This window comes from Falco rusticolus, chromosome 8 (genome assembly GCF_015220075.1).
Source record: "Falco rusticolus isolate bFalRus1 chromosome 8, bFalRus1.pri, whole genome shotgun sequence".
Lineage (NCBI taxonomy): Eukaryota > Metazoa > Chordata > Aves > Falconiformes > Falconidae > Falco > Falco rusticolus.
In genome coordinates this window covers 57,711,269-57,738,901 of record NC_051194.1, presented here as the reverse complement: position 1 = coordinate 57,738,901, position 27,633 = coordinate 57,711,269, and the positions used below count along the sequence as shown (strand labels likewise).

At 41.3% G+C, this 27,633-nt stretch overlaps 1 protein-coding gene across 9 annotated transcripts in view; it reads left to right on the top strand.

Annotated features, from left to right (window-relative positions):
• The window catches only part of AGAP1 (ArfGAP with GTPase domain, ankyrin repeat and PH domain 1), a 382,678-nt gene that overhangs the window by 194,066 nt on the left and 160,979 nt on the right, over nt 1-27,633 (top strand). For 8 of the 9 annotated variants that reach the window (XM_037397852.1, XM_037397857.1, XM_037397854.1 and 5 more), the window contains 2 exons: nt 2,087-2,242; nt 7,124-7,216. In XM_037397852.1, the coding sequence (XP_037253749.1) occupies nt 2,087-2,242; nt 7,124-7,216 (249 nt within the window). The remainder of the gene's footprint in view (nt 1-2,086; nt 2,243-7,123; nt 7,217-27,633) is intronic. The other variant, XM_037397858.1, reaches the window with a different exon arrangement.

Genomic DNA, 27,633 nt, shown 5'->3' with positions numbered 1-27,633 from the left:
TAGAGAAAGAGAAAGCAAATGTAGGGCAAATTAAGATCACTTCTTCCCAGATTGTCCTGCTCATCTCTCTGGTGTTACCATTCTGTGTTAGGACACTAAGAATTACTATTTCAGCTCTCATTCTTTCATCATCTTTGTTTTATATGCATGGGCCATCTCCAAATTTTGCTTGCTACTTCCTCTGGGTAATTGAATATTAGAAAAAAATTTCTGAAGATCCTCTGCTACTTTCGGTACCCTTCCCTCTGACTTCCTGACTGCCAGTGTAGACACAATGAAGGGAAATGAAATTTCATGTCCTTTATATATGCTTATATATTTAAAGAGGGCAAGAGGAGGACTTTCTCCATCAAAAAGCTCATTAGCGGTGTTGTCAGTCCTATTTTGTCACACAGGAATGAGCTGAGGAACATGTTGTTACTTACAGAGAAACAGTGATTTTCAGCTTGGATTTTCTATCTGCATTGATTGGCCCTTTAGCCCAAACATAAGCTGCTTGTCTCATGCCTCTTCCTTTTTATCCTTTGCTTCTTAAATTAAAAAAAAAAAAAAAGGGGGGGGGGGACGGGGGGACGACATGACACAATTTGGAAAAGCTGGAAGAATCAGAAGAGGATTTAAAATCATTAAAAGAGACTTCAGCCGGATGATATAAAGGATTGTCTCCTACTTGGTTCTCCTTCAGAGGTTTAATCTTGACTGCTTGCAAGTTAACATCCTGGTCCCTACGCTGACCTCCCCGGAGCGTGAGAAGTCCCATCGCGCTGCTGGTGCCTCCGCTGTACGGCAGCTTTGGGCATGTGTAAGTGCCGTCACTAGTGCAGGTGCAACACTGAAGAGCAGACAGTGGAGTGCCTGCTTTTCCTTTGGAGCAACCTAACCTGGGGAATTCCCACCTACAGCAATTAAGATGAGACCAAGTAATGGGTTAAGTGTCATGGGAGAACCCTTCTCCTCAGGCATCCTGGAAACACCCTCTTACCTTCTTTCCTCACTTCTTTTAGGAAACTGGGCTGCTTTAAAGACGCTCTTTCACCCTTTTGTGTGTATCACAGAGCTTTTATTTCCCCCCTCATAAGTTATGTGTGAGTTGTTGCCCAGACCCTTCACCCACTGCTGCTTTTCTGGTGAGCTTTATGTCAACAGCGTGCAGAATTTTCCACCTTTGCCCTACCCCAGTCCCCCATCAGCACACACAGTATATCCTGAAAGGGTATATTTGTATCTGACAGGAAAAATATTAGTCCTTTGGCCTTTCCAGACTACTTTCACATCCTTTGCGATGATTTTTTTTTTTTAGTATTCCTTTGTTATATGCAATAATAATAAAAAAACCAAACAAAATCAAGCCTTTGTTCTTAATCACCTTTTGGTCCTTTCCATTCTGTCTGGTTTCCTCACTTTCCTGCTATTAGTAACTTGTTACCTCAATTCATTAATTATTTTAGAGGCTAAGTGCTTTATTTCTTTTGAGACTATGATATAACCTTAAGTTTGGGCTACACTGAATAAATTGGAATGTCTCCCTTGAAAGCTTTGTGTCTCTGTACCAGCGGCTTCAGCAAATATGTTGGGAGCTGTCTCACAGCAGCAGCCATTTCACAATACTGAATTATTTGCATTTGCTTGATTAGCTCTCAGTGAACTGATGTCTTCAGACTAGGATTAAGTCCAGCTACGCAGTTCTGTGGCGCTAGGTATTTTTTCTTAGATTTGAGGCAGAATTTGACTTAGCAGTTTTTGAACTACAAAGCCAGAATTGGCACACTTTCCCAGTGTTTCGCTTACTTGTACACTAGTAAAACAGACAAAACTGTTTCTATCCAGTTAAGACTATGTTGTGTAGAATGAAATGTGAAAATAGGGTATCAACAGAACTATCATAAGTTGTCAAAAAATAATGGTGGAGAAAATATTTAAGGGCTTGGAATAGAAATGTGTGGAAAAGTGGCAGTAGGGCAGTCCCGCTGTGTTCCTGAGCCTAGGCTGCTGTTCTTGAGTATCAGGACTAAGTAAGATACAGCTGTGGATTGTAATTTCTTGAAAGCAGTGTATCACTGTTTAAAACTAACTTTAATCCTTGCAGACCAGTAATGGAGGAGGGAGTTTAAGTGATTATTCCTCCTCTGTCCCATCAACTCCAAGTACCAGCCAGAAGGAGCTACGGATTGATGTTCCTCCCACTGCCAACACACCAACTCCTGTCCGTAAACAGTCCAAGCGCCGATCCAACCTCTTCACGGTGAGTGAGCCAAGGAAGAGACTGTTGCTGTGTTTTGCGTAGTGCTCTGTGGTGGCGGCCTGAACTTCAGCCCTGTTGAGTTGAGCTGGTCTAATCCAGACAGGAGCATTGAGATGGTTCTGTACACTTGAAAACAGAAGCAGCCTTATAATTACCGTGGGGCAGTTCTGTTTGAGGACGTAAACAGAAGCTAAACACAGTGAAGTTATCCCATTAGGAACTGCAGTGAGAGAAGTGAATCCACAGTTGAATTCTGGAGCCTTTATCTGACCTTAATTCTCAGGGCTGCCTAGATTCCCTGGGTTGGCAGCAATCAAAGAGCAAGCTGGATCTCTGCTCCCCTTGTAAGTCCTGCCCTTACCCTGAGCATCGCTGCTGACTCGGGGCTGCCTTGGGAGGTCTCCTGTGTTCGCAGAGAGGTCTCGGGGTTTGCCATGGGAATGCCATTCGGTACTGCAAAGCGGATCCCCTACGCTACCTTTATTACTATACTGCCTCAACTCACTTTTCCAGGGTTAGGAGAGATGATGGAGATTAAAATGAGCTTTCTCTTCCCAAACCATCTGTTTTTTGCTTCATTGAGAGGCAAAATAAATGTACCAAATAGAAAGCTTGACTGGTCCAATATGATAGGTCTTTGTTATGCATAAGTAGCTTGGGAGTTGATAATGAAGCCTTGAGTGATGATTTCCTTAGTTTAGCAGCCTTGCTGAAAGCTTTGGCATTGTATTGCGTGCGTAATTGTGGTTTTGTAAGCAGTTTTTTGACACTTAACATGCTTTATAGAAAACGCAGAATCCCTGTGGGCTCGCATGTCAGTCCCTTGGTGATTGTAGCTACTTGTCAGTTGTGTTTAGAAAGCCACGACTTCATAAACAGTTTGTATTCTTTTTTTTGTCCCAAAGGCGATGTCATGTTTGCTTCCCAAAACTAGCTCACCACTTGGTTGTATCCAGGGAATCGCATACAAAAGTGGTAAAACCATTTCCTTGTACTCTAAACAAAACCAGATCTCTTGGCCTTTAGCAAGTAGAAAGTTTTGTCATCGCTATGGAGTGCTGCCGAGTGACAGTACGGAGTCTCAGGAATTGTATTTCATGTGTCCATCCCAACAGGGGTGTTGTTTTTTTTTTTTTTAATTTAAAATAAGGTCTTAGAAAGGAATGAAATGATACATTTGTGTTTAGGTGCACGTGTCTAGGTGCAAAACAATAAAATGCACAGAAATGAGTGATGTGATAAAAAGCATCCAGTTTTGATGCTGATACTCTATCGCAGTTGTGCTGTTTTCCTCCTGTTGGTGGGAAGACTTGCTGCTGCCGAGGCTTACTCAGGAGTTACCAACCCCACTAGATGTCAGTGTCAGCCCAGGAACTGCCAGCAGTTACACCTCTGGAAATGCACCGAGATGCTACTGCATCCCTGAAAAGCATTTGACGACCATTTCTAGTCTGAAGGATGCATAAAACGCTCTAAGGGTTCTATGGATGTTGTCGACGTGGGAGACTGGGGATGCTTTAAACTGTAATAAATGTAAATTTGAGTAAGTGAATAGAGAAGAGTATACCCATCTACAATTGCAGAGAAAGGTTTGAGAAGAACATTGTCAGCTGCATTTGCTATAAACAAATGCACTGAAGCTCTGGTCTGTGATAATTAACAGTATAATGAGGATCAAATTTACTAACATGAGAGGATGTTGATAACTGTCTTCATGTCCAGTAACTGAGGGGAAATTGGGGGAAAACAAGACCTGTGGGGAAAACAAAAAAAAAATATTGACTTTTCAGAATTAGTTCAATCTTTTAAAATCTGGTCATACTGAATGTTGTGTAATGAGTTGCCCTGTAATCCATGTCCTGAAGTATTTTAACAGTGACCCAGCTGTAACCCAGGTTTCATACTGTATCATCCAAGTTATAAACTGGACTTATTTTGCTGAATAAACAGAGGACCGGTATTTTCTGTCTAGTTGTGTTTAGCTCTGGGTTTTTTGCTGTGCTTCTTTCCTAGTCTGTTACTTGCTTATGCCTTTATCACTCACAGAATCAAATAGATCTCTATTAAATTGCAAATTACCCCTTGTTATCTAGCATAGGTAATATGTTTAGTTTCCTACATGAAGATAATTTTAGTGTTGGAAGAAAATTGGGTTAAGTAGAAAACGGATACTATTTTTCATAAATTGATTATAGCTTTTGAGTAGGAATAGGGTTGAGAATTTTAAGCATGTTCGTGTTTAAGCTTTATTGCAACAAGCTGACTTTCTCCTTGGGTGATAAAATAGATCAAATATTAGCAGAAGGGTAAATGCGCTTTGTTTTGTGCAGTGTATTAAACAGGGACAACTAAATAATAGTGTATAGTGCAGGTGGGGATTTAAGATGCACTTGCATCTTAAATGAGGTCCCCTTCAGCAAAGAACCGATAATAACGGTGTGTCCAGCCAGCCCCATATGGAGTGAGTGACCTGCTGTAGGGTAGGATGCATCTCCTTTCCCATATTCAATAATACCTATCTTACAACTTCACAGAATTGCAAGCAAGACTTTTTTTAAAAAGTTGAAATGAACTCTGTGTCTCAGTGTCTACTATTAGAGATCAGTATTCTTGCTTTTGGGGCTCTGTGGACTGCTGGCACTGGATTCTGGTTGTGCCCAAACTCGGGTGCTGTATCCCTCTGGGATTAAATCTTGTCTTGATTAAATATGTCTTGACAGACATAACTTGGGTAAGGTTTTATGTTGATGTAAGTCTTTGTATGACTTCCAATGCAAAGAGGAAGTCAGTCAAATAATACTCATGCAAGTGTTTTAATTTTATTTGTTTTTTACTTTTTCTGGTTTGTTTCAATGAAGCTTTAAATGAATGACTAAATGTGTAGGTGTGGCATCAGAAAAAGTCCTAGCAAATATTGATCCAGAATGGTTTAGTGTCTTTTCTGCCCTGCACCCCCCACCCACCCCCACTCTCTAGGGTGTAAGATGTATTGTGTGTGTCATAGGTACAAAAGCATAAAGGATCAGAATATATCTATTTCACCGCACAATGAAGAGCGGAGCCTGCTAAGATTCTGCCCTTGAAAATTTTGTGTATTTTGTGATTACAAGCAGCTAAAATTGAATTTGCCTAACAAATTCCCGTGTTTCTATACTTTTGGCATTTGGTGATATTTTTCATATAGACATTTCCCTTCTGTGTGCCATGTATTATTTCCAGGTGCAGTTACTTTTAAGGGGTGGAAGATGTGATGGTTTCAAAATAAAATTAAAAATAGCGCATAGATATTTAACTTGCTTTTCAGAGGCAGGATCCTTTCTTTAAAAAAAAAAAAAAAAAAAAAGTCAGATAAAAAACGAAACATTCAAGTTGACAACTTCCCTCCCAAGGATTTGGCTACCTTCACTGAGTTTCTTTAAAATGTCACTTACGGGCGCTTTGCGCCATTGAAGCATTGTTTTGCCTTGTATTATTGGGAAGTGGCACTTTCAGATTCAGAAATCTGTCTTGAAGGACGAGGAACAATAGTTATCCTGAACATTGGATTTCATCCCTCCCACTTGTTTTGCTTTCTTTCATTTATTCTTTGTTTAATTCCCCGGCACGTCATTCCATTGCCCCGAACCATAGTAACTAGTGATAGGAGCCCATTCCCGGCGGAGCGGGGAAAGCAGCATGGGATCCCTGCTGGGTGAATGTGTTGCTTAGAATGGTGTTACTTGAAGTCCTCCTCCATGGGTTTTCTCCCTCCCCTTCCCTCCTCTTGTGCCCAAAGGCAGCTGTTTTGGGGATTTTTTTTCTCCCTTCCACCCCTTCATATAATATGGAAAATGGGTTTTAGCTATCAGTGATCCTAATTGTTCTCCTAATTTCCGTGCCTTTCAAACATCTCTTTCTGCTGAAAATGAAAAGCGGGATCTTGTGTCGCTCTGGTTTTCATTAACTTCCCATTGTGGTACTGGACATCACAAATGTGTTCATTTCATATATCATCTCTGATTTGAAAAGCACATGAAAATGTTTTCCCATTTTCGAAATTGTGAAAGTAATGTTCCTATTGAAAAGTAATGGAGTGAAGTTGTCACTTGTCAGTTCAGTTATTAAGGAGGATGACTCTCAGGTCTTCTTTTTGTAATAAAATAAATCTGTCAAAATCATTATGCTCGTGCATTCTTTCACAATAATGGACTGGAATCTGAATAACTTCTTAAAATTCCTATATAACTTTATAAAGTCATGAACTAAGCGCTGTGAGTTACTCCTAGGGTGCTTACAGCATCACGTAAAGCCAAGATGGGGCCATTCAGGTTTTCATCATTGCTTAAATTTTTCTCATGCTGATTTTTCTTCATCGTGTTCAGGTAACTTATTTCAGCATCAATCACTACCTTCCGCAATTCCAACTTTTAACCACCCAAAAGTAGAAAAAAATTGAAAGTTAAAGTCAACATGATCAAAACCAGCATCATAGAAATTTTGTTTCTGAGTAGTTGATAACATTTATAAAAACCATGCAAGGGAAGTTAAACGTATGCATGTATATATCAGATTTTTTTAATGAGAAGCTGGAACCCTCGTTCCTCTTTGGAGCTGCTGTTGGAAACTTCAGAAACGTGCCCCCTGATCTGCTGGGTCTTCAGGCAGTGAAACTGTAACTCTTTAAACCCAAACACCATTTCAGACTAGTGGATGGTTGAAAATTACAGGCGGTATTTTGAATATTCAGATTTTAGGACGGTTGTATACTTTTGTAGATTCTAACTTGCGGCCTTGGAGTCTGTTTTTATGTGTCAAAATTGCTTTAAAAAAAAGAAAATAGGAAGCGTCCTCTATGTGAACTGCTACATTTAATGGAGCACAAACTTTCTTTTCACTCTGCAGTCTCGGAAAGGGAGTGACCCAGACAAAGAGAAGAAGGTCCTGGAGAGCAGAACAGATAGCATTGGAAGCGGGCGCGCAATCCCAATTAAACAGGTAATGTTGAAATACTTTTTTTTTTCTTCTTCTTTCCCTTCTTTTTTTAAAAATTTCCGTAGTTGGAGACACACCTCGGGTCTTAAGCACTCTGATGGCGGGCCGGTGCGCCAAGACGCGTTTGATGTGCTGTGGTGATGAATGTGGAAGTCACTCACTTGACATCAATTAGGAGAGGTTCCTATGTGTATTAAAATAGGATCATTAGAATAAGAAGAGGGAAAATGTGACAACAGGCCTAATGAAGTGCAGTCTGCCGGCCTGCATATGGAGCGGGTTTCTAGGCTGTGCTGGCTTCAAAGCTGCCTTTGTAGAGGGGGCTTTGATTGGGCCGTGTGCTGCCAGTCGGCAGGGTAAATCAGATCGCTCTACAAGAGCCCCTTGTGATCGCAGAAATAGCCTGATGTGGCCCTAATTTGCTACTGCAGACGGACATCTGAACACAGTTTCAGGCTGGTTTGTAACAACGAGGCAATTAGTTGTGATAATCATAGCCGGTGTGTCAGCTGTGCGCTCTTGTTTGTAATTTGCTAATGAAGGAATTGTAACTTTGATTAGGTTCAGTTTCATTTAGACCTTATTATATAAGAGAACGTTTACAGCTGTAATGTGTGGCCTTAATTAAACTTCCTCATTACACAACAGGACTTGAATTCAAGGATTTGTTTTGGTCTGTTTTACTAGCCTAGATGCACTTTCATTAGCCCGGAAACTCGGTGCTAAATTGTGGCTGTGAACACCCCTTTGAAAGGCAAAAGCAATGCCAGCGTCTGATGCGAAGTATTTGGGTGAATGAGATCATTTACTTTCTCAAATTAAATGACGCTGAATTCACACGATTAAGAACACTGTGCTAAGCGTTTCTACGGCACGCTTTACAAATAGTTTCTGTGATAGTGTTTACTTCTGTGTGAGTTACTTCGCTGGAGGTAGCAAAAGTGCCGAGGGAAGGGAGCTTATTTTCTTGTCACATGGTTGTTTCCAGTTTCTTTTGGTGGCTTTCCTACTCTCCAGAGGGTCACTTGCCTCTTCTAATCTTTCCTCAGTCCATGCTTCATCTTCCCAGGTAGCCCTGGGTCTCCTGTCTGGGGGTGGGTTTATGTGTGTTGGGTTTTTTTCTTTCTTCTGTTTGGGGGGGGGGGAGGGGGACTTGGCTTTGTACCCTTAACTATTTGCAGTGATTTTCTTCCTTAAAGGCAGTTAAACAGACCTTTGGGGACCATCAGGCAGCAAAAGTGCTGTCGTGTCTGTGAATCTCTAGTAGACAAATTTTAATCAAACGCGCTGCAATTCAGAAGAGCAGTTTGAAACCAGATAAGCTCAGTATTTGGCTCTGTGTTCAGGGGAGGAGATTCCAGGCATTTAAAACAAGCTGCAGGGTTTTTTTCTGTAGCTTTTGTATGGTACAAGATGGGTTAGACCGGCTGGAATTCTTTTGGGTAATGCTAATTAAACAGAAGTGTCTGTGAATGCAGCTGAGAATGAAAAAATTAGGAATATACTTTTCAATATTTATTCAAGGTGTACATACTGTTCTATTCTAAAATGCCTTCGTATGAAATTAACGTGATTAAAAATGCACTTGTAGGGAGAGTATTGTAAGGTAAGCATTTTAGGTGGGATTGCACTATACCTTGTTGTAATGAAATAGCCCCTCTGAGCTCCTGAATTTTGGGGTTGAAAAATTCTCCCTGGAGCTTGGTTTCTAAGTATTACCAATCTTTTGGGAATGCATGCTTCTTGTTACTAACGCCGATGATGGCAATTTCATTTTGTCACGTACAAGCAGTTATCAGCAAGTATTTGAGCAGGTCTGTAGTCGGCAGATAGGACCCTATTCAGGTTTGGAAGGGTGCTAGAAGAAGGGAGGCTGAGCGGTGTGCCGTGCTGTGGGGTGGCTGCTGCCAGTGGTGTTTCACATCGTGCATACATGTCAGGAGAACAGATTTGGGAGTTCATGGCTTTCCTATGTTAACGTCAGTGAAGTGTAGGAGACAGGTGCCACCTAGCCATTGAAGCAAAAAAAGATGGAGTAGGAAAAAATACTTTTTGGATGTGGAAACATTTAATTAAAAAAAAATTATATACAATATGTATTCATACTGACAGTGTTTCATTACTTTTAAAAACCCCATAGATAGTTTGTAATCAAAGGTAACTTCAAACTATGACTATTTCAAGCAGAAAAGGCTCCTGAAGTCTGACCAGGGGATTGCTTTTTGTCTGCCCCCTACATAGGTGGAGAGGTGCCACTTCTACTGATAGCACAGAGTTAAGTTGCTGACGCGACTGTGTTCTCAGTGGGCTCTACAGGTGTCAGCTACGTGGACCTTTCCCTGAGGCAGTAGAAATTCCTGCTACAAAAGATGGTGTCTCTTATTTAATATATTAACTGTGAATAAGACACAGGGATGCGAAAAGAGCTTTCTGGCCTAAAAACTGTAGTATGTCATGCTACTGTGCTGCTTAGAACGAGAAGCGCCTTCCATCGGGATATGTTTCTGTGACGAATGGTCAGGGAAGAGAAAGAGCAATCCAGTTTCAGGGAGTTGAATGCAGATCGTAGCATTCACAGTGTTGCTGTAGGAGAGCAATCTTACTATATTACGAAAAGATTTTCCTTTCGATCTTTCTGTCACCGTGTTTTTCCAATGTTTGCCTTCCTGTTAGCCTGCAAGTCACTTTGCGCTACCCTGTGCGCCGGTATGGTGAGTAACCTCCGGTTATGTTAAACCTCCTCAGGCTTTTTTAAGCTGATGATGAGCATAATGCCTTTGCCAGCTTCATGCACATACTTTTCTATTATGTCCTTGGGACACTTTCAAAAGCATGTAGTGCCCAGGCCTTTTTAATATCTGTTGTCAGTAGTTTGTTTTATTCTCTGTGGGTTCTTACTCGGTGTGCATGCCAGCAATACTGTGTCAGGGCTCCTGGCAAGGTTGTGCTTCTGGTGCAAGGCAGAAGTCCAAGCTCATACTTGCAGATCAGTGCTTCAGTTGTGTTGGTTGAGTTTATTAGCAAACCTCAACCCACCACTCCCACCACCACCCCCAAAAAAATAAGAAAGGTGTTATAGTTAAGGCTCAGATACAGTAGCTTTTGTCTTCTCAGTACTTAAAAAAAATGTAATTGCAAAAAAACAAATAGAAAAAAGAAAAGTCTTACTATTCAGATGTTGAAATCAATGGCTTGGTTATCCAGTGTATTTTGTGTGCCTGTGGGTTGTTCTTGTCTATCCAGGGACTCCCCAAAACCAGAAATACTATTTCCCAACTTAAAAAACCAACCAAACCAACCAAACAAAACAAAAACGACGACAACAAAATCCAAAGAAAACAAAAACACGTTGATTGGAGATGGGAAATGTTCTGGATTTGAGGAAGAAATGAAAACTCTTCCAGCACTAGAGAGGCCCAGGAAAGCGGGGAGAAGAGCTGACATTAGTCAGGTATGTTTGTGTGTGGTGGGGAGAGCACAGAATAGATGTATGAAAAGAATCAGCTCTCTAGGAAGTGTAGCAGATGACAAGGAGTTTGTCACTCATCTCAACGACAATTTCTTTCGTAGATCAGGTCTGTATTGCAGCTGTTGAATCAACGTAGCTACAGCTGATGTTTATCATCCATGATGCCTTTGTGTGTTTGAAGACAGGTTAAACTGGGGGGGGGGGCGTGTTTTGTAGGGACGTCTCTTGTCTTTCCTGGTTTCTCTCTAAATGCGTGCACACATCTTGTGAAGCGAGCTATGCTGGCATGGAGATTTGCTTATAATTCTGTATTGCAGCCTTTCTGGGACCCAGATACCGACACACATGGCTACCAGTTTGGTGTGGGTTTTGCTCAAAAGCCGCCAAGAGTTGCAGCCTGCTCCTGATGTGAAGTCCTGTTCTCAGTCCCTAATCCTTGACAGTTTGGGGAAAAGAAGTAAAATTGTAAAGTTTCCTTCCAAGGAAATGCCGCACTCGTTTGGGTTTTATCCTTAACTCAGAGCAATCTGGTCAAAAAGAGTTAATGTTCTTAGTCTTTCTGTCCTTTCTTAATGTTAAAACTTGCCTTTCACTGGAGTGCTAAATACGGTTTTATTGGGCTAAGCTATATAAAACTGTTCTGACAAACCTTGCTCCCAGCAGAAACCCAAAATGTAAGCCATTAAGAGCAGACATGTTTTTAAAAGGTGGCTGCTAACTTCTGCCAAAATGCTCTTAAGGTGAGTGAAATTTTGGGAAGGCCAGTTTCCAGGGAGGTACAAACACCTTCTGTTTGGGTAGCAGCATCAGTATGCCTTAAACCCAGTGCTTTTAGCATCCTTAGAGAACTGTGAATGCCATAATTTTCCCAAAAGAGGAAAAAAAAAAAAGTCTCACTGGTGTGCTATTTAAATACCTTCTGCTAATCAAATGGAGTCAGAAAATGTCCAGAACAGCATTAGCCCAAAGTTGAAATCCACTGAAAGTTCTGTACTTCTGAGAAAGAGGCACTTAAACTAAAAATACTTAAGCTATCTTCTGTAGCATTGCTAATACCACCCTTAAAGCAAACTTAGGGTGAATGGCTTACTCTGTTTGGAGCACCCTCTGTTCAAAATCATATTCTGAAGAGGAGGACTTGTTTCTGGTACTCTGAGTGAGTATTTTGAAGCAGGTATTGGGCTGTGCAGTTTCGGGTGGCGTATTTTCCAGGATGTCAGGGGTTTGTAGCGTTTTGGGAAGACTACTTTGTTTTCTGCGGTCTTGTGAAATCTTTATCAGTAGGGCATATTCAAATAAAAAAAAGCACAACAAGAAAAATAAAAGCAAGAAGCTCGGCTCAGCGGTGAGGGGGCTTGTCATGTATTAATTTTTCATTGCTGTGGAGAATTGTACATACATAATCACTTGATTGCAGTGGGAGTTAGCGAGCTCCTATGGTGTCATTTGCATAAATCTTGTTAAGTCAATGGCAGTTAATGAAGTACAAATGAGCCTGGAGAAGGTGACATGCAAATCGTGGGTGGCAGATGGGAGGTCTGTTTTTGGGATGGCAGCTGTGTGCTCTTTCTTTTTTTTTTTTTCCTCCTTTTCTGCCCCCATCCCCCCCAGATAGAGTGTAAATAAATACGTAAGAGCTGGCCTTGACTTTCTGCTTTCAGACCTTCTTCTGATCACAGATGCTCATATTATTATGTACTCCAACTATATAACCTTGGCTATTCTTTTACCAAAAACTGGTCAAAATAGGATTTGACAGGTTGCCTCCACCCTTGGCTCACCCTGGGAGGTGTTGGCCCTCTTGTGCCCCCCAAATTCCTGCATCATTTAGGAACAGCAAACTTGAAGTCTGGATTAAAAATAAATGTTCTAATGGTTAATATTACACTGATGACACCGTGAAAAATTTGCCATCCATGACTTGCAAAGGTGAACTTCAGAATCCATTCGCTTCTCTCAGTTTGCAAATGGCTGTATTAATGGAGAAAGTCAAATACCTTATTTGGGCTCTACTTTTAGGTGATATTTCAAATGACCTTCTTTGCCTACCAGCTTGGCGTATTTCAGTGCATTAACCTAATCTTAGTGAAATTAGGTATTTTGTCTTTGTTTTGTAAACTCTGAACTAAAAATTGCAAATATTTTTTAGGTCATGGCTAAGGTAGGGGCTTTGTCAGCAAATGGGTGTGGTGTCACTGATTTGCTTTTTGTGAAGAAAAGTTTGGTTCCTGGATGGACACACAAGTTGCAGTTTTTCCTTAAGACGAGCATAAACAAAACTGGAACTTCACAACGTACTTTTGAATTTTGTAAAAATAGCACTAAACTTGGCAAAGATAACTATTTGAAAATGCTTTCAACATATTGCAAACTTAGCATGAAAAAAATGTTACTTGGGTTAAAGAGCTTCAGAAATATTTGAGAAGTTGTGTTGCAATTTATGACCCCTTATCAGCAATTATTTTTTTTTTAATCGGCTTGTGCCTTCCCAAGAATTTCCTGTTAACTTTTTTTTTGTTTCAGGCCTGGCCGTTGCATTGTCGATTTTTTGATCCTTTTCCAGGTGCCTGAGCCTTCGAAGAATATAACTGCAGCAATTTGTCAAAAACTTTCCTACTGAGGGAAAAATCTGTGCTATCTTTAAGATGTATTTTAAAAAGTCAGAATACGGAATCTTTATTTAATAAGGTTTTTGCTTGTGAACTCTTTTAATACACCGTCTGTGTGCCACTCTGAGGAAAGAATCTCTGGGAAATAGGGAATTGCTTTATTTCTCAGTGATTTTTTTTCCAGTATAGTCTGACCTGAGCACTCGAAGATTGCCAACACCTGCATGGCAGCCCCTGGCCTGAGGACTTTCTAAAGTGCCTGGAAACAGAAAGAGAAGGATTTCAATGTGGTTCATCCCAAACTTGGCTTTTATTAGACTTGGTCTTAGCGGTCACTCTTGATACCTCTGTGGAGAAGCTTTGCTAGTAAACTGGAGCAGCAAACCCAAGCAAATGAGTGCTTTGCAGTGGCCACCTGAGCTGCCGAGGGTGAGGAGAAGACCTGCAAGGTGAGGCAGAATCTTCTGACACCAACAGTGTTCCTTCCTTCCTTCGGCACATCCAAACTTAAGACTATCCATTTGCATTTCTTCCCTTAGTTCTGATCCCTAAATTTCCAGAGTTGTCTTTTTGTAACCTTTTAGCCCAAATAGCTGGGACCGTAATATATTTATTCTCTATCGTTCTTCATTGTTCGACTTCAAAAAGGGGGTTTTCAAGCTTAATTTGGATTTTAACAGACTTTGCCCCGTGTTGTCTTGCTGACCTCCTGTCTGCCTGCTGCTCTGTACTGCTCAGCTTCCTTGTTCCCTTCAGTTACCCACTGAAGAGGTGCGGGTCAGTCCTGCCTCTGCTTGATGAGTGCTTTTCTTCTTCCTAACTTCCTTTTCCTTTGTTAATTTTTAGCTCTAGCTGGGGTGTTAATGTGTACAGTACTGGTTACACAATTCTTGTGCGGAATGACGCACGATGCTATGTTATCTTAGTCCTTCCCATCGAACCAGAAAGAACATCGTACCTGAAATCTGTTTTCCCCTAAAATACCCAGGGCTGTCTGTACAGCTGCTAGAGCATTTCAGCAAGCATGGCAGTGTCTTCAAAATAGGTTTTGAAAAGAGATTGTCTGCCACGTCTGGTCAGTCAAACTGATGTCCTTAGTCATCCTCGCTAGCAGAAGAGCACTGTAATGCTTCAGGCAAGTGTCAGACCCAAGACCCGCCATCACTGTAAACAATAAATGCTCTTTGCAGCGGGTTTCCTGAATGTAAATGTTTGAGTCTACCAAAAGGGAGAACAAATAAGCCACCGTCTTAGCATCTATTCTTGCTTAATTCATCTGACTTGACAGGCTGGAAAAAAATTGTATAGGAAGAGCAGGATGGACACACGGTGCTACAACTAGTCCGTTAGCAGGCCCTGTGCTGAGTGCTCGGGCTTATCCTATGGCTTCTGATCTCTGTCTGCACGCAAAATCAATTTCCATTTTGAAATAAAAGTGGCTAATGCACGTAACGACCAAAAGCATTTCAAAAGAAGGATGGCAGCAAACATCTGGAGAGAGCACGCACCTCCAGGATTGACCTGCCTGTGTTACACATGTGTCTTCTATAGTGCACCTCTCCACACAGGTGCTACCTGCAGAGCTCCTGCACTGAAACCTGCATCCCTGACACGGGCACCCAAACCGCTGCGATGCTGCTTCTGCTCCATGTTCTGCCCCGAAGCATTCTCCAGAACCACTGCTGCTTTGGGTTTTATTTATCGATGCTCATGTAGGCTTCTAGATAGTTGTTTGCAAGCCAGTATTGGTGTCTCTGGAGAGTGGCTTTCCAAAACTCAGAAATTATGTGATTCGCAAGGAACTGACAGATGACGTAGTTTTATTTATTTATATCTAGCGTGAGGTGTAATTTTCTCTGTCACACTTCTGTCTAATCACAGTAATCAGTATCCAGATCTGCTTGTACAAACAGGAGGGTGTGGGGTTTAGCCAAATACTCGTAGTGCTGAAATCTTCTGTGTAATTCCTCCGCAATTGTTTATAATCAGAACATACACATTTTGCTGTGTTTTTAATTAGCTGATGACTAGTTATAAAATGTTTTGTATTCGCTGTGGTTCTGTAAATTGTTAACTGGTAGCTACCAGTATAATTAAATATTTCAGAGCACTTGGCTATGGTTGCATTGAACTGTGAAGAAATAATGTTATATAGCCAATCAAAAAGAGATACTTGTAAACTCATTTAAAGCGTCAGAGTGTGTTAGGACTATCATGGTGATGCTTATTGCAGGAGAAATTAAAGATACAGTTTTGTGCTAAGAGGCAATACAGAAATTAGTTCCTGAATTAGTTGTTAATTGATTTGGTAATTCCCTCGGGTCTGCATGCTCTTTTTTCCTTTTTCGTTGTTGCATTCAGTTAACAGTGACTATTCCCAGTGCACTTGAAATATTTTTTCCAATTAGATCAAATGTGCCCTTACATCAGAGGAACGACTACAGCTACATGTACCTGCCTGGAATAATGTTTTATTTGACTGCGAAAGCTGGTTTTGTGTGTTTTTCCTGTTGATGATTTTCAGATAGGATCCCAAGAAAAGCAGTAGCCCTAAGGATTTGGAATACCATAACGTTAGAAAATTCCTGGATTTGATAGATTTTGATTTTGGGGGGGAGGGAGGGGGGGTGTGTGTGCAGTTTCAGGAAGCTTGCTGTTATTTCTCTCTTCCTGATTCTATAGAGTGGAAGGAGGTGAGAACACAGCGTGGCTCAGCTCAGTGCGCTGCTCTCTTGGGCAGCTGGACAGCGTCATGAGCTGCCACCGGGAAACCCTGCGCTGCCCAAGGTTAATGTTTCTACCTGCCGGTCCAAGGGGATGTCCCCTTCCAGCCCCTAGCCAAAGCAGGCAGGCCGGGGCAACAACCTCAGCATGGCTCAGACTGAAACAATTCATTTTCCTTGTCTGTCCATCAGTCTGTCCTACTGGGTCATCTCTTTCCTCCTGCTTTCTGGATTCTGCTGGGTTCCCTTCCCTAGATCTCAGAGGGTTACAGGAGGAAGCTGGAGTTTGGGTCTTCAGCTTAAAAGCGCTAACTTTCTATTACGTTTCTTTTAATTCGTCTCCTAGTATTTCGTAGTCCTAAAATACGAGCGTTCTGTTTCCCATCATATGAATTGTCCTTATTTTAATCTCTAAATCCCTTATAAAAATTGTGTAGTGACAGTCCCAAGTGTGCAGAGTCCAAAGTGAGCAGCCTAAGTACTACACAGGTCTATTTAAAAATCTATAAATAAGATGTTATTCATAAACTTTTCAGCGAAATTAACTTTATGTCATTTTTTTGACTGCCTGTGGCTGTGACCTGAAGCTAATGGGAGCCTCTGGTCCCTGTAATGGAAGAAAGCTAGTGGTTTGTGAATGAATTAACCAGTTTAATTTCAGGGTGACTTGCTTCATAACTCTTCCCCGCTCAAAAATTCGTCTTTGTGGTGTGGTGCCTGTGATAGTAAACATAGCGTTCTGGTTTTTACAGAATTCTACATAATAAAGAAGTGTATTTAAATGTTTATTGGTGTCAGTTTTGGCAGGTGGCACACAGTTTCAAAAATAACATTCCATTTGTCTGTGTGACACAGCCTCCAAAGTAAGCAGAGGAGAAGACTGCCTTTCAGGGCAAGGGTGGCTTGAAAAAGAAACAACTTTTTGTTTCCTTAATGCTTTGATATCCACATTAATGCCATAAATGCTCATAGATTGCTTATGATTGCCAGTAAGAGGTGTTCAACTTTGTCTTCTCTGTTTTTTGGGGTTTTTTAAATCCTATCCAAATGTAATGCTCTTACTTGTTTCTTAAAAGACATGAGGAAAAACTTCTGGGTTTGACTAGTAGCTAATGAGTTCCTAGCTGACACGTCAGGTGATTATAGCTCTTGCACATCATTAAGATTCAAAAGGAGATATTCCAGCTTTTGTTTGGAATAGTGTGTTGATCAGGTTAAGCATCCTTTGAGGGACTGTGGAAAGAGAATGGAAATAGGGAGGAGGAGAGTGCCAGAAGACCTATCAGCCTCTACAGAAATAGTAAGGCAGGAGCTTCTCATATATTAAAAAATCAATTAAAAAGGGGGGACGGGGACACGACAACGGACGGACGACAATGCAAGAAACCTTACCTGACTATGTCTGTATAAAAGGAGCAGATGCTGCTCTTTAGGATAAACCAGTCAAGGATGTGTTTTCCAGTGCTGTGTTCATAACAGAAGGGAAAGAGCATTTGTTTTTCTCTGAGGCTGCATCCATGATAATACCATCCTCGTCAGTTTTTGCCCAGTGCTTGATGCCAGCAGAGAATGGGTTCCCCCAACCTCCGTGCCTTTGGTCCCTGAAGCAGTGCAGCGGGTAGGACTGGAGCCTGCAGAAGGCAAGCCAAGCAGTCTTTCCTGTAAAGCTTTGGAGAATTTAATGCACCTGGGATGTTCTCATCCTGTTCTGTGTGCTGGCGTATTGCAAATCCTGGCGTGCCCATTGAAAGCGAGTATAGAACACAGTGAAGAGGTGTCAGAATACTTTCAGGTAGAGGAGGAGGGGGGAACGATCGAAAGCAATGTAAGTATGAAAGAGAACATCAATAAAGAAAGCCATAATATGACTTTAAAAATTTTATTAGAATTTTCCAGTGCTGAAATGGTGCAGTATATCAAGGTGGCATCTCAGTGTGACAGGCCGAGATTGACAGCAGTGAGGTCACTAAGGTATCTTCACCGCTGCCCTTAGGCTAAGAACTGCCCCCTGGCCAAAAGCCTTCGGCTCAAGTGTGTCTAGATACTGCTTTAACAGTTGCATCTAGAAAATGCTTGCAAGAGGCATTCTTTTTATTGCAGCCATCTACACCTACACAGATAATATAAAAAAAAACCAAACAAACCAAAAAAACAAACAAAAAAACCCCAACAAACACACCACCAAAAAACCTGCAGCATCATTCGATGGCTTATTGAGTGCATGATTTTTATAAATGGAGAGTGGAATTAATTAACCTTCAGTTATTTCTAGTGGGTGATCCTGGAGATGCTTTCCTAGCAGTGATCTCTCATCGGGTGGTATCGGTTGTAAAGAAAATGACTGCAAACTGTTCAGGACCAAGATGTGCTTTCAGAGCTGCGTGTGCTGGCTGTTGCTTTTGGGTTGGTGGGAGCTTGTTCCAGGTGACAGTGCAAACCAGACACTCCTCTTGCAAAAATTCCTCTTGTTTCGAGGGGCTGCTGTGCGTCAGAGGTGGGTCCGCATGCATCTGGGCTAACTTTGGCAACTGGAGCTCTTCATCTGAGGGTATGAGGAATGAGGCCGGAGAAGTGACATAACAAGATTAAGTAGAAAGCTTATGACAGTTAGCAAGTGAGACTGCCTGACAGACTTTGGTTGACACGATGATTATTAATATGTTGTAAAGATGTTTTGGGGATTCCACCATATCTGTATGGTTGCCAGCAAAATGTTGACAGTTGCATTGTGGTTAATAAATTCATTTAGATTTATAAGCATTGTTTACAGAACCTGTTCGCCTGCTGAAACTCTAACAGCATCTGTTCCTTCTTACTAATTAACTGCTAATTACGAATGAGCTTTGTGTGTTTGTCAGTATAACTGGCTCATGCATTTTGTAAGGAACATTAACAAATTGATTTACATAGTGGTAGAGCAATCAAAAGAGTAAACTGAACAGCACGCATTTAAAGCCCTTTAGCCTAATTTTTTGAACAGGCAAACTTTGGCTGTTCTAAATATTTTCATAATTCTTTTGCTATCTTTTAGTTTTGTGGTAATTGCTTGTAAATCTGAATCAGGGGTGTTGGTCCAGCATTGCTTCATTCTTGTTTTACTTTGGTTTTGTTTGTTTTGGTGTTTGTTTTTTTTTTTAAAAAAAAAAAAAAGGCAATGGCACTGTTAATATTTTAACACATGTGAGCAAGCGTTTATCCAGAGTATGAGTAGCAATGGCAAATTTAAAAATGGCATAAAGAAGGAATGTTGCTTGGGGGTGAGCATGGGGCCTTTGAAATGTAGGTGTTCTGACTGTAAGTGCTTTGTTACTGGTGTTGGAAATGCCCATTATGGAAGTCCTTGCGCTTTTGTTAAAATAGTGTTTTCTTTAGTCCTTCTTCTATTCTTCAAAAACCTTCTGACTGCAGTAATTATCAACACGTCTTTAGAGCAGTCTTAGCAGACAGGCTAGATTTTGGCACCTCAATATTTTGATTATAAAGGGAGTAATTTAGTAGTGCAATCCTTAAAAAGTAAAATAAAATCTTAGTTTATTTTGCATGAGTTAGAACAAGGAGAAAAATCATAGAACAAATGTTGGGTGTGTTATAAAGGTTCCTTCACTTCATGATAAATTGGAGATGAGTGACATGATTAGATGACATGGATGTATTTCACTTAATGGTTGTCCTAGAGCTGTAGAGCTTGAAAGAGCCTTGTAACTAAACAAAATTAGTGCAAACACATGGCTGCAGAATTTAGTTTTCCTGAGCAGCTTAGTATAACTGTGAGGAGTACACAGCATGGTTCGTAGAGCCTAAAACTAGCCAGAAAAATGCGATTGCTTTTTTGATAGAATTTCAAAATAAGTGCATGAAGCAAACCTAACAGATGTAAAATATTTGGATTTTAGTAAAGCATTTTGATACTGCCTCACTACATCTTAATGGGGAGTTTATCCAAATGGGTTTGGCTAAAAACTGTCATGTGGATTGGAAATGGTCTGTAAGATGGTAAACAAAAGCTAGAGCCAGGCCATGGTCTGAGCTGGCTGGAAGGAGGACCGCGCTTTGTTAGCGCTAGGGCTGGTGCCATTCAGCAGTGCCATTAACGACGGTGTTGGAAGGGTGAGCAAACACACAGCGATTGTGTTAGTCGTCCCTAGGATAAAGCTGGAACACCAGTAGGAAGAGGCGCATCAGAAGCGGGGACAAGGGCTGGAGCTGGCAACTGAATGAAAGGAGATTTGGTTGGTAAAGGTACAAGTCACTGAATAGATGCTAAATCATCCTGGTCTGTCCTAACTACTTGCCCCTGCCAGGTTTTTCCTTCATGTTCACTATTTAATAGCAAATTCTTGACAAACACCGGGTGCTGTCTCTTACCAGTGCTTTGTGTCCGTTTTAAAAAGTGTATTTTCACGCTCATTTAAAATAACCATGAAACCAAGGGCAATGTGGTGGAATAGACTAGAATGGAAGGTGACCTCGGGCTAACCAGAGTGAAAACCCAGCAGCCCAAACTTTTGCTGGTTTAACCCAAGTTTGGAAGGTATGCTGCCTTCACATGCTTATGCTATCTCCCCAAGACAGTTCTCCAGTGACGCCCTGCGACAGGCAGCCGTGCACGTGTTTAGGCCAGGCGCTCACTGCTGCAGCCACGTTTGCAGTAGGCTGCTGCCCTTCCAAAACCCGGGGCTGGTTTCTGGCTTGTACTCTTGCTGAGATAGACCTGGGGGGGGACAAACGCCTGCCAGTTCGACTTTGGTTTCTAGCTGGAGAAGCGAATGCAAATGGTGGATTTGCTTTGAGGATAAAGCGCCGTTGCATGCAGCGTAATGGAGATCCATTGCACGCTCTGGGAATGACACGTGAGCCGCCTGAGCCATGCGCTGCAAGATGCACCCAGGCTTTATTTAGATTATATAAATATTTATTCATTTAGAGCCAGGCACTGATTAGGCAGAGGGCTCAAGGTGGTGCTGGGGAGAGCATCCCACCTCTGCAGCTCTAAAGCCAGGTCAGTATCTGGCTAAAGGTGTTTTCCACTGGCCATCACAGTAATCAGGGCACGTTAGCAGTAGCGATGCGAGTTCCCGTATCGGATCACTGCTTGTAAGATTAGAGGGCTAATTACAGACAGTTTCGCGAGTCTATGACAGAGTGCTTGTAATTAGACGTAGGAATCTGCAGTGTGTTTGTCAGGAAAAAGAAGTGTTGCTGCTGTGCTCAGCGACGCATGTACACAGGTATGGGGGTGATAAGGAGGAGATGGTTTCAGGCTTGAGACTAAGAGAAAGCTTCTGGACTTCGGGGGCTCTCGGACCGTGTAATGTTCTCTCTAAGGAAACTATAAGCTTAGTGACTTGGATTTTCTTTAAAAAAGAGGGGGTGGGCTTTCTTTTAAAAAGGGGGGAAAACTGTTGAGACAGTGAGATTCTGTAGGTAAGTCTGAGCACTGAGTAAGTTTCTTTCCCCGTTATAACTGATATGATTCTTTGTCACAAAAGAAAAATATCAAGACGTACCATTTGCAAAAGGGTTTATAGTACAGTATATCACCCTATTATGAATGACAGTATTTAAATGGTTGGGTAGAGAACTGGAGAACTGCTACAAATCAAGTAGCTAGATTAACATCTAATGTCCTCTTTTTGTGTGAATATTTCAGGGGGGGAAATTAAGAAATCTGAGAGTGCAGGAGGTAGTATTGGAAAGAAAAATCAATTAAAATAGCCAAGAAAGTGATTGAATTGTTTAGAAATTCCACTGTCTGAAAGTGAGCAATACACCGGAATGGAGAAGCACAGGGACTGTTGAAAACAGGTGTCAGCACTGTAGGAATCAAAATAGTACAAGCTGTTTCATGGCCAAATTAAAAGCAAAAAATTTTTTGTGGGGAGGGAGATGCACTGTAAATCATAGACTAAAAGCAGAGCAGGGAGCTTTGAGCAAACTGGTTGAAAATTGTTGTCAGCATGCAGACTAAGTACAGAAATATTTACGGTTGGTGTGCTTCATGTAAAACTTTCAAGTCCGATTCTTAAAATGCATGTGGGTTTTTTTGGTGGTGTTTTTTTTGTGTGTGTGTGTGTGTGAGCTAGGTCTTCTGAAGTACGTAGATTTTCAGGTTCCAGCGCCATGTCTGGTGGATGAGATCTGCAAAACCCTTTCTGCTGTAGTAAGGGAGCATGTGCATCCATCCATTGCTGAAGTGTACTCAACATTTTAGAAAATTGACATGTCAGTTTTGTTTAAGCTAATGGCAAGGCAAGGAACTTCTTCAGAGTACTTTCTGAATTGGCCTTTTGTACAGCAAATGTTGCTGTCAGTTTGTAATTCATGGTAATACTGTATTTGTGGCTGAGAAATAATACATGCATGATCGTTGTTGTTAGTGCTTTAATCTGGCAGCGCAGTGATTTCTATAAGTAGTTCCTGGTACAGATTAAGTCACACTTAATTCAAATTAAGTGACACTTCTTAATGTCCGTGTGATGTAGTGAAGCAAGAGGTTTCTTGCGTGTTTACGGAGCACAAAGATGGCAAGCTCCTTGCTTCTGCAGAAGGTGAGCAGGCAGACAAAAGCAAGGGGCTCTAAAGGTAAGAGAAGAGGGGAAAGAATGCCGGTGCAGTGGATAGCAGAAGCAGAGGGACAGAACTCAAATGGAAAATGGTGCTGCTGTGAGAAGCTAGGTGAGAAACAAAATCTGTATTAAACAGGTAGGAGGAAGGAGGGCAGATATTCAACAAAGTCTATGAAGGAGATGAGAAGTAAGAATAAAAACCAAGTGACGTTTTCATAACACCAAAAATCTTGAGCATCTTTCAGAAAGTGACACACCAGTCCCTACAGCGTCTGGTTCTTAAGGTGCTGATGTCTTTAAGCGTGAAGCATGGTGATCGATTGCTAGCTTGAGGCAATGCATCGGTGCCCCTGGTGCTCTGCTACTTCGGCACCTTGTCGATGCCTCTGAGCTGTTTCCAATTGAACAGCCTTGAGAGCTTTCAGTCAATAGATTTCAGTAACATGCGTTGGAGTGGGTGCATGCACGGTGTCAGAGCACTGATTTTGCCACTGTTGAAATCTGAAGGCAAGATATCAATGTTAGTCCAGAATAGTTGTGGTGGTGTTAAAATAATTGCCTAAAATGCGTGTGATGGGAAGTTGAAACTCTGGAAAGTGAACAAAGAGGGATCTTAAAAGAGTCAAGATCTCTCTGCCTAGGCCAGGGCTAATTTCCAGTGCAGAATCAGTTCACAGAAATCGTGCCGTACTGGATTGAGCAAAGGGATTTGGCAAGTTCAGTTCTGCTAGGCAAGAGCTTCAGAGAACAGTGGGTCTTTCCTTGTAAATACTTAATGTGTGCTTGAAGAATCTGTCTGTGAGAGAAATCTGGTTTCTGAAGTCATGGCAGATACAGGCCTATCTTAATTCCGGGACTGTAACTTCTAAAATCAGGTTGGGTTTACATTGTATTCTTTTGCAGGGATTTTTTAATTTTTTTTTGGCATAGGTAGTATCTTCTCCTGACTTTCTGAATGGTGCTGGTGTCTTGGTCCCAAAGAACTCAGGTGGCATTGGCAGTGGCGGCACAAGTTACACTCTTCTATAACACAGCAGTGTCTGGGTGCCTGGTTTGCTTTCCTTGGCTGTTGCCCTCGCCTTTTCCCATTCCCAACACTGAGACAGGCATGAGGATAATTCTTTATATCTGATATCCCAAAGAAGATTTTGCCGACCCAGGTAGAGGGGAAACTCTTACTCACAGATAAGGTGTACTTACTGACTCATTTCAAAAACAAATTTCACTAAATGTTACGTGAAGCAAAGTACACTGCTTTCCTTAGCAAAGCTTATTTTTTAAGATACTGCAGCTGCTTCCAGGCTCTTAAATAATTTTGTGCCACAGGTGTTTCTATGCTTTGTGTTACAGAAGAAGTAACAGTGAGTGCATAACTTCATTAGAAATGGGATTTGATGTAGAAATTTTGGGGGGCTCTGACAATGCATCATCAGTCAGTAGGTACTTTTGCTGGCCATCAACTTCTTCTGCTGTGTAGTTTTTCTATTGTTGCTTACTTTTAATTGTTCTAGGTTTTATAGATAATAATGCCTTTTGCATTTGGAATTTAAAACATAAATATTTTTTTAAGATGAACGATTCTTGGGTTTTCTATTAAAAGTAGAAGTCACACAAGTTGTGATCCTTGCATCCCCAAATGAGAGGATAAGCAAGATGCTCCATGAACAGTGAAACCACAGAAGATGAGGTGTTTTTCTGTGATGTTCCTCTGTAACATGGTGACCTCAGCTCCCATGAGCTCAACCCTCTACCCAGTATCTCCAGTCTTCTCACCAACCACATTCCCTAAACCTGCTGTCACTGTGGTCTGAAATTCCTGCTTAAAAAGAAAAGGCACAAATTACATGATTTTTTTCATCTTGCCTTGTTTGAGGGATAAGAAACAAAATGTGCTGTGGCTGGTACCAAGCTGCAGGCAGGCTCGCAGTCCATCCTCTTGGCAAAATAAACCAAACTCTAACCAGTCAGTGCTCTAAGTCAGGGACTTTCAGTCTTATAAGCAAATACGAAATGTCACTAAACTTACCAGAACGCCCCTCCATCAAACTTGGTTGACATTGAACTTAAAGGACTGGAAAGGAGACTTCAGGTTGTCTCAGAAACCTGCTGAAAACACAATGTGAAACAGCATTTCAAAATGCTTTTGCTTTGTGTACAACTGATAATGATTATGGTGTGCCTGCCAAAACGAGGAAATGATCGGCTGTTTGAATGAGACATGGGCTCTCTCTCCCTGGACCCTTTCCTTGCTAATGCCACAGGTATTGCAGCCTTAGCTCTGTCCCCTAGAGGTGGAGACACTGGTGCTGACCCAGGCCAATCTGCTTTCTAGCTAACAGCCCTTCACGCTCTCGTTTTACGTTAGTAGGAAAAATAATCCTTGGGTTACACACAGAAAAGTGAGAGCATTGATTAGAAATGAAGTGTGTATTTGTATTTTTGTTTGGACCAGCTGCATGGTCTGCATTGGTTTTATTGTTTGCTTTCACCAGGATGTTGTAAGAGTGAGTCTTTCCGCTGCCCAGGCGCTAAGGTATCTGCCCTTCTTTGTATGAGCGCTGGCCATGTACCTGGCTGTTCTTTACCTGTGTGATCACGTGAGGTCTGTGACAGTTTCCAGATAACAAGATTTCCATACGGTTGTATTAAAAGGGTTCAAGCCCTTTACAGGTAGCATTAAATAAAATTTTAAAATAAAAATATTTTTTTTAAAAGGAGAGGGTGGGGCACCTGGCCACACAGAGCAGATCTCTTTTCTTAGTCTAAAGTAAAAATAATTGCGTACATGTCTAACAGCCCTGCAGGCTTCATGAGTCCGTTGGGCAGAGCCCTGCCCTCAGCCCTTCCAGCAGCTCGTGGTCAGAGTGCAGATGAGCCTCCATCCTGCCCTCCTAGCAGGGGAGGGTGGCCTGGGGTGCTGGGCCGAGGGAAGGCACCCTCTGTGCCTTGTGTTAAGAGGTTTGGAAGGGTGGGCATAGGAAGCGGCTAGTTAAACTTGCTTTCCATTTTCTTTAATTATCTATCTAGTGTACTAGTGTATCTATCCCTCATTAATGGGGATTGTGTCTAGTACTGCCTGTGAAGAGCTGTCACCATTAAACTAGTTATAATAGTAACAAATTAATGCGCGTCTGCCCTTTTTCTTGGGCTGTGTAAAGAATAATGTATTCGCTCAAACTACTTGGAGACACCGCGATTTAAATATTTTAGCGATGCGGTATCTGCTACTTATCTGACTGATTTCTAATAACTTAGTGGCAGCCTTGGCTTTCTAACGTTGCCGTGCAATAAATGTGGCTTTTCCCCAGTTATTTAGTTCCGAGGCTTCACGAATGGGTTCCCTTTCAGCTGAAAGGTATCCCGGTGGTGGTGGTGTTCGCCAGAGCTCTAAGTAAAAATGACTTTGTTCTCTGCTATGTTAAATTGGCTGGTTAATTCTGGTGTTATTTACCCTGTAATTCATTAGTTTTACTCTACCATTGGCAGCTGACAGGCTGTAATTTCATGCCTTGCAATAAAAGATGTCTCATAATCTGCTTCATTTAGCAGCAAGAGAATTTAATGAAATTAACTGCAGTCCTAATTATGCCAGTGAATACTAAAGACTGCTATCAAGTTTCCTCAGAAAAGGACAAGGTCCACCTCATGAAGGATTTAGAATATAATTTCCTGGGAAAAGTTGCAAATGTCTCCTTCTATTGGCCAACAAGGGCCAATTACAAGTGCTGATACGACTTTAATGAACTAGTTTGTTCTGAGTATGTCTTGCAAGGAATAATAATTTTTTATTTTTGAGCAAGTTTTTAGAGGTTTCTCTCGAATAGCTGATCTGTGGGAGTTTGTTATTTTGCTTCTGCATCGAAGAATTTTTTTCCTCTTCTTTTGTCGTGCCTTAGGCTGAGTGCTAGCAGCTGAGGAGGCAGCTCAGATGCTACATGCTTCAAATATGGAGTGGCGATAGTGGGATTTGGAGATCTTCATCCCAGAGGACATTAGGCAATTTTATTTTTTTCACTTGCCATAATTCACTGGAAGTTCATAGCTCAATTACACAAACACGACAATTGAAAAGAAATAAGAAAACTCACAAAAAAAAAAACCCTGATGAAAGAGTGCTGACATTGCACGAAGGGAAAAGAGGAATTGATACTGAGGAGCACTCCTAGGGAAACTCTGAGGCTGTTCTTTGCAATTTTGTAAAGGTTTTTTTTTTCCTGATGCGTGCTTTTTTTGTGCATATTCATGACTTTGTGTTGGAAAGGTCTTTCTCTCTTTGCTGGCTGGGTTTTCTTGATTTCCATTCCAAAGTATTGGTTGATGTATTTGCCAAATGTGTGCTAACTGCTTTCTAAGCACTGCCACACTTAGACAACATGATGTGAAATGTAACCACCATTTTATGGCTTAAATGATGTTAAATGTAGTTAATTGGAAAAACTTTTAACTGCAGAGAATTTCCCTGTGAATAGCCTTCATAATAACCATCTCACTATAAAACGCAAAATGCTTTGCTCACAAGGACAACTGTACTATAAAGGTGAAGTGTATTGATCAAATTACCTGAGATAATAAACTTCGGATGAATAACTCCTCTATTGATGAATGGGACAAGTCTTCCTTTTTACCTAATATTGTTAGTGTGATGGGAAGGCAATTGAGAGAACAGTATTACGGAGTGTACGGTTGTTTCAAGCATGGTTTATATTTTTAAGTTAAATAGCTATGTGAAATTGTTGATGGAAAATGGCATTGGATTTTTTTACTGTTTCTGTTCCTGTTTCTTTTTTTTTTCCAAGCTGTAATCTGTTCAAAGTACAATCATCTTCCTTCAGATAAAAAGTTATAGGACTATATAAAAGTGAATACGTATGGGGAAAGAGACTTAAAATGGTCAGTATTCTCAACAACTTGCAAAAAAGAATAAAGAAATAGCAATGAACTTCTCCGTACACATTAGTGAAAAGTGAGGTCGGAACACAACTGGATTTCAGTACTGGAGGTGCTCATATCAAAAAGGGACCCAGAAAAGAGGAAGAAATATGGTGGAAGGCAG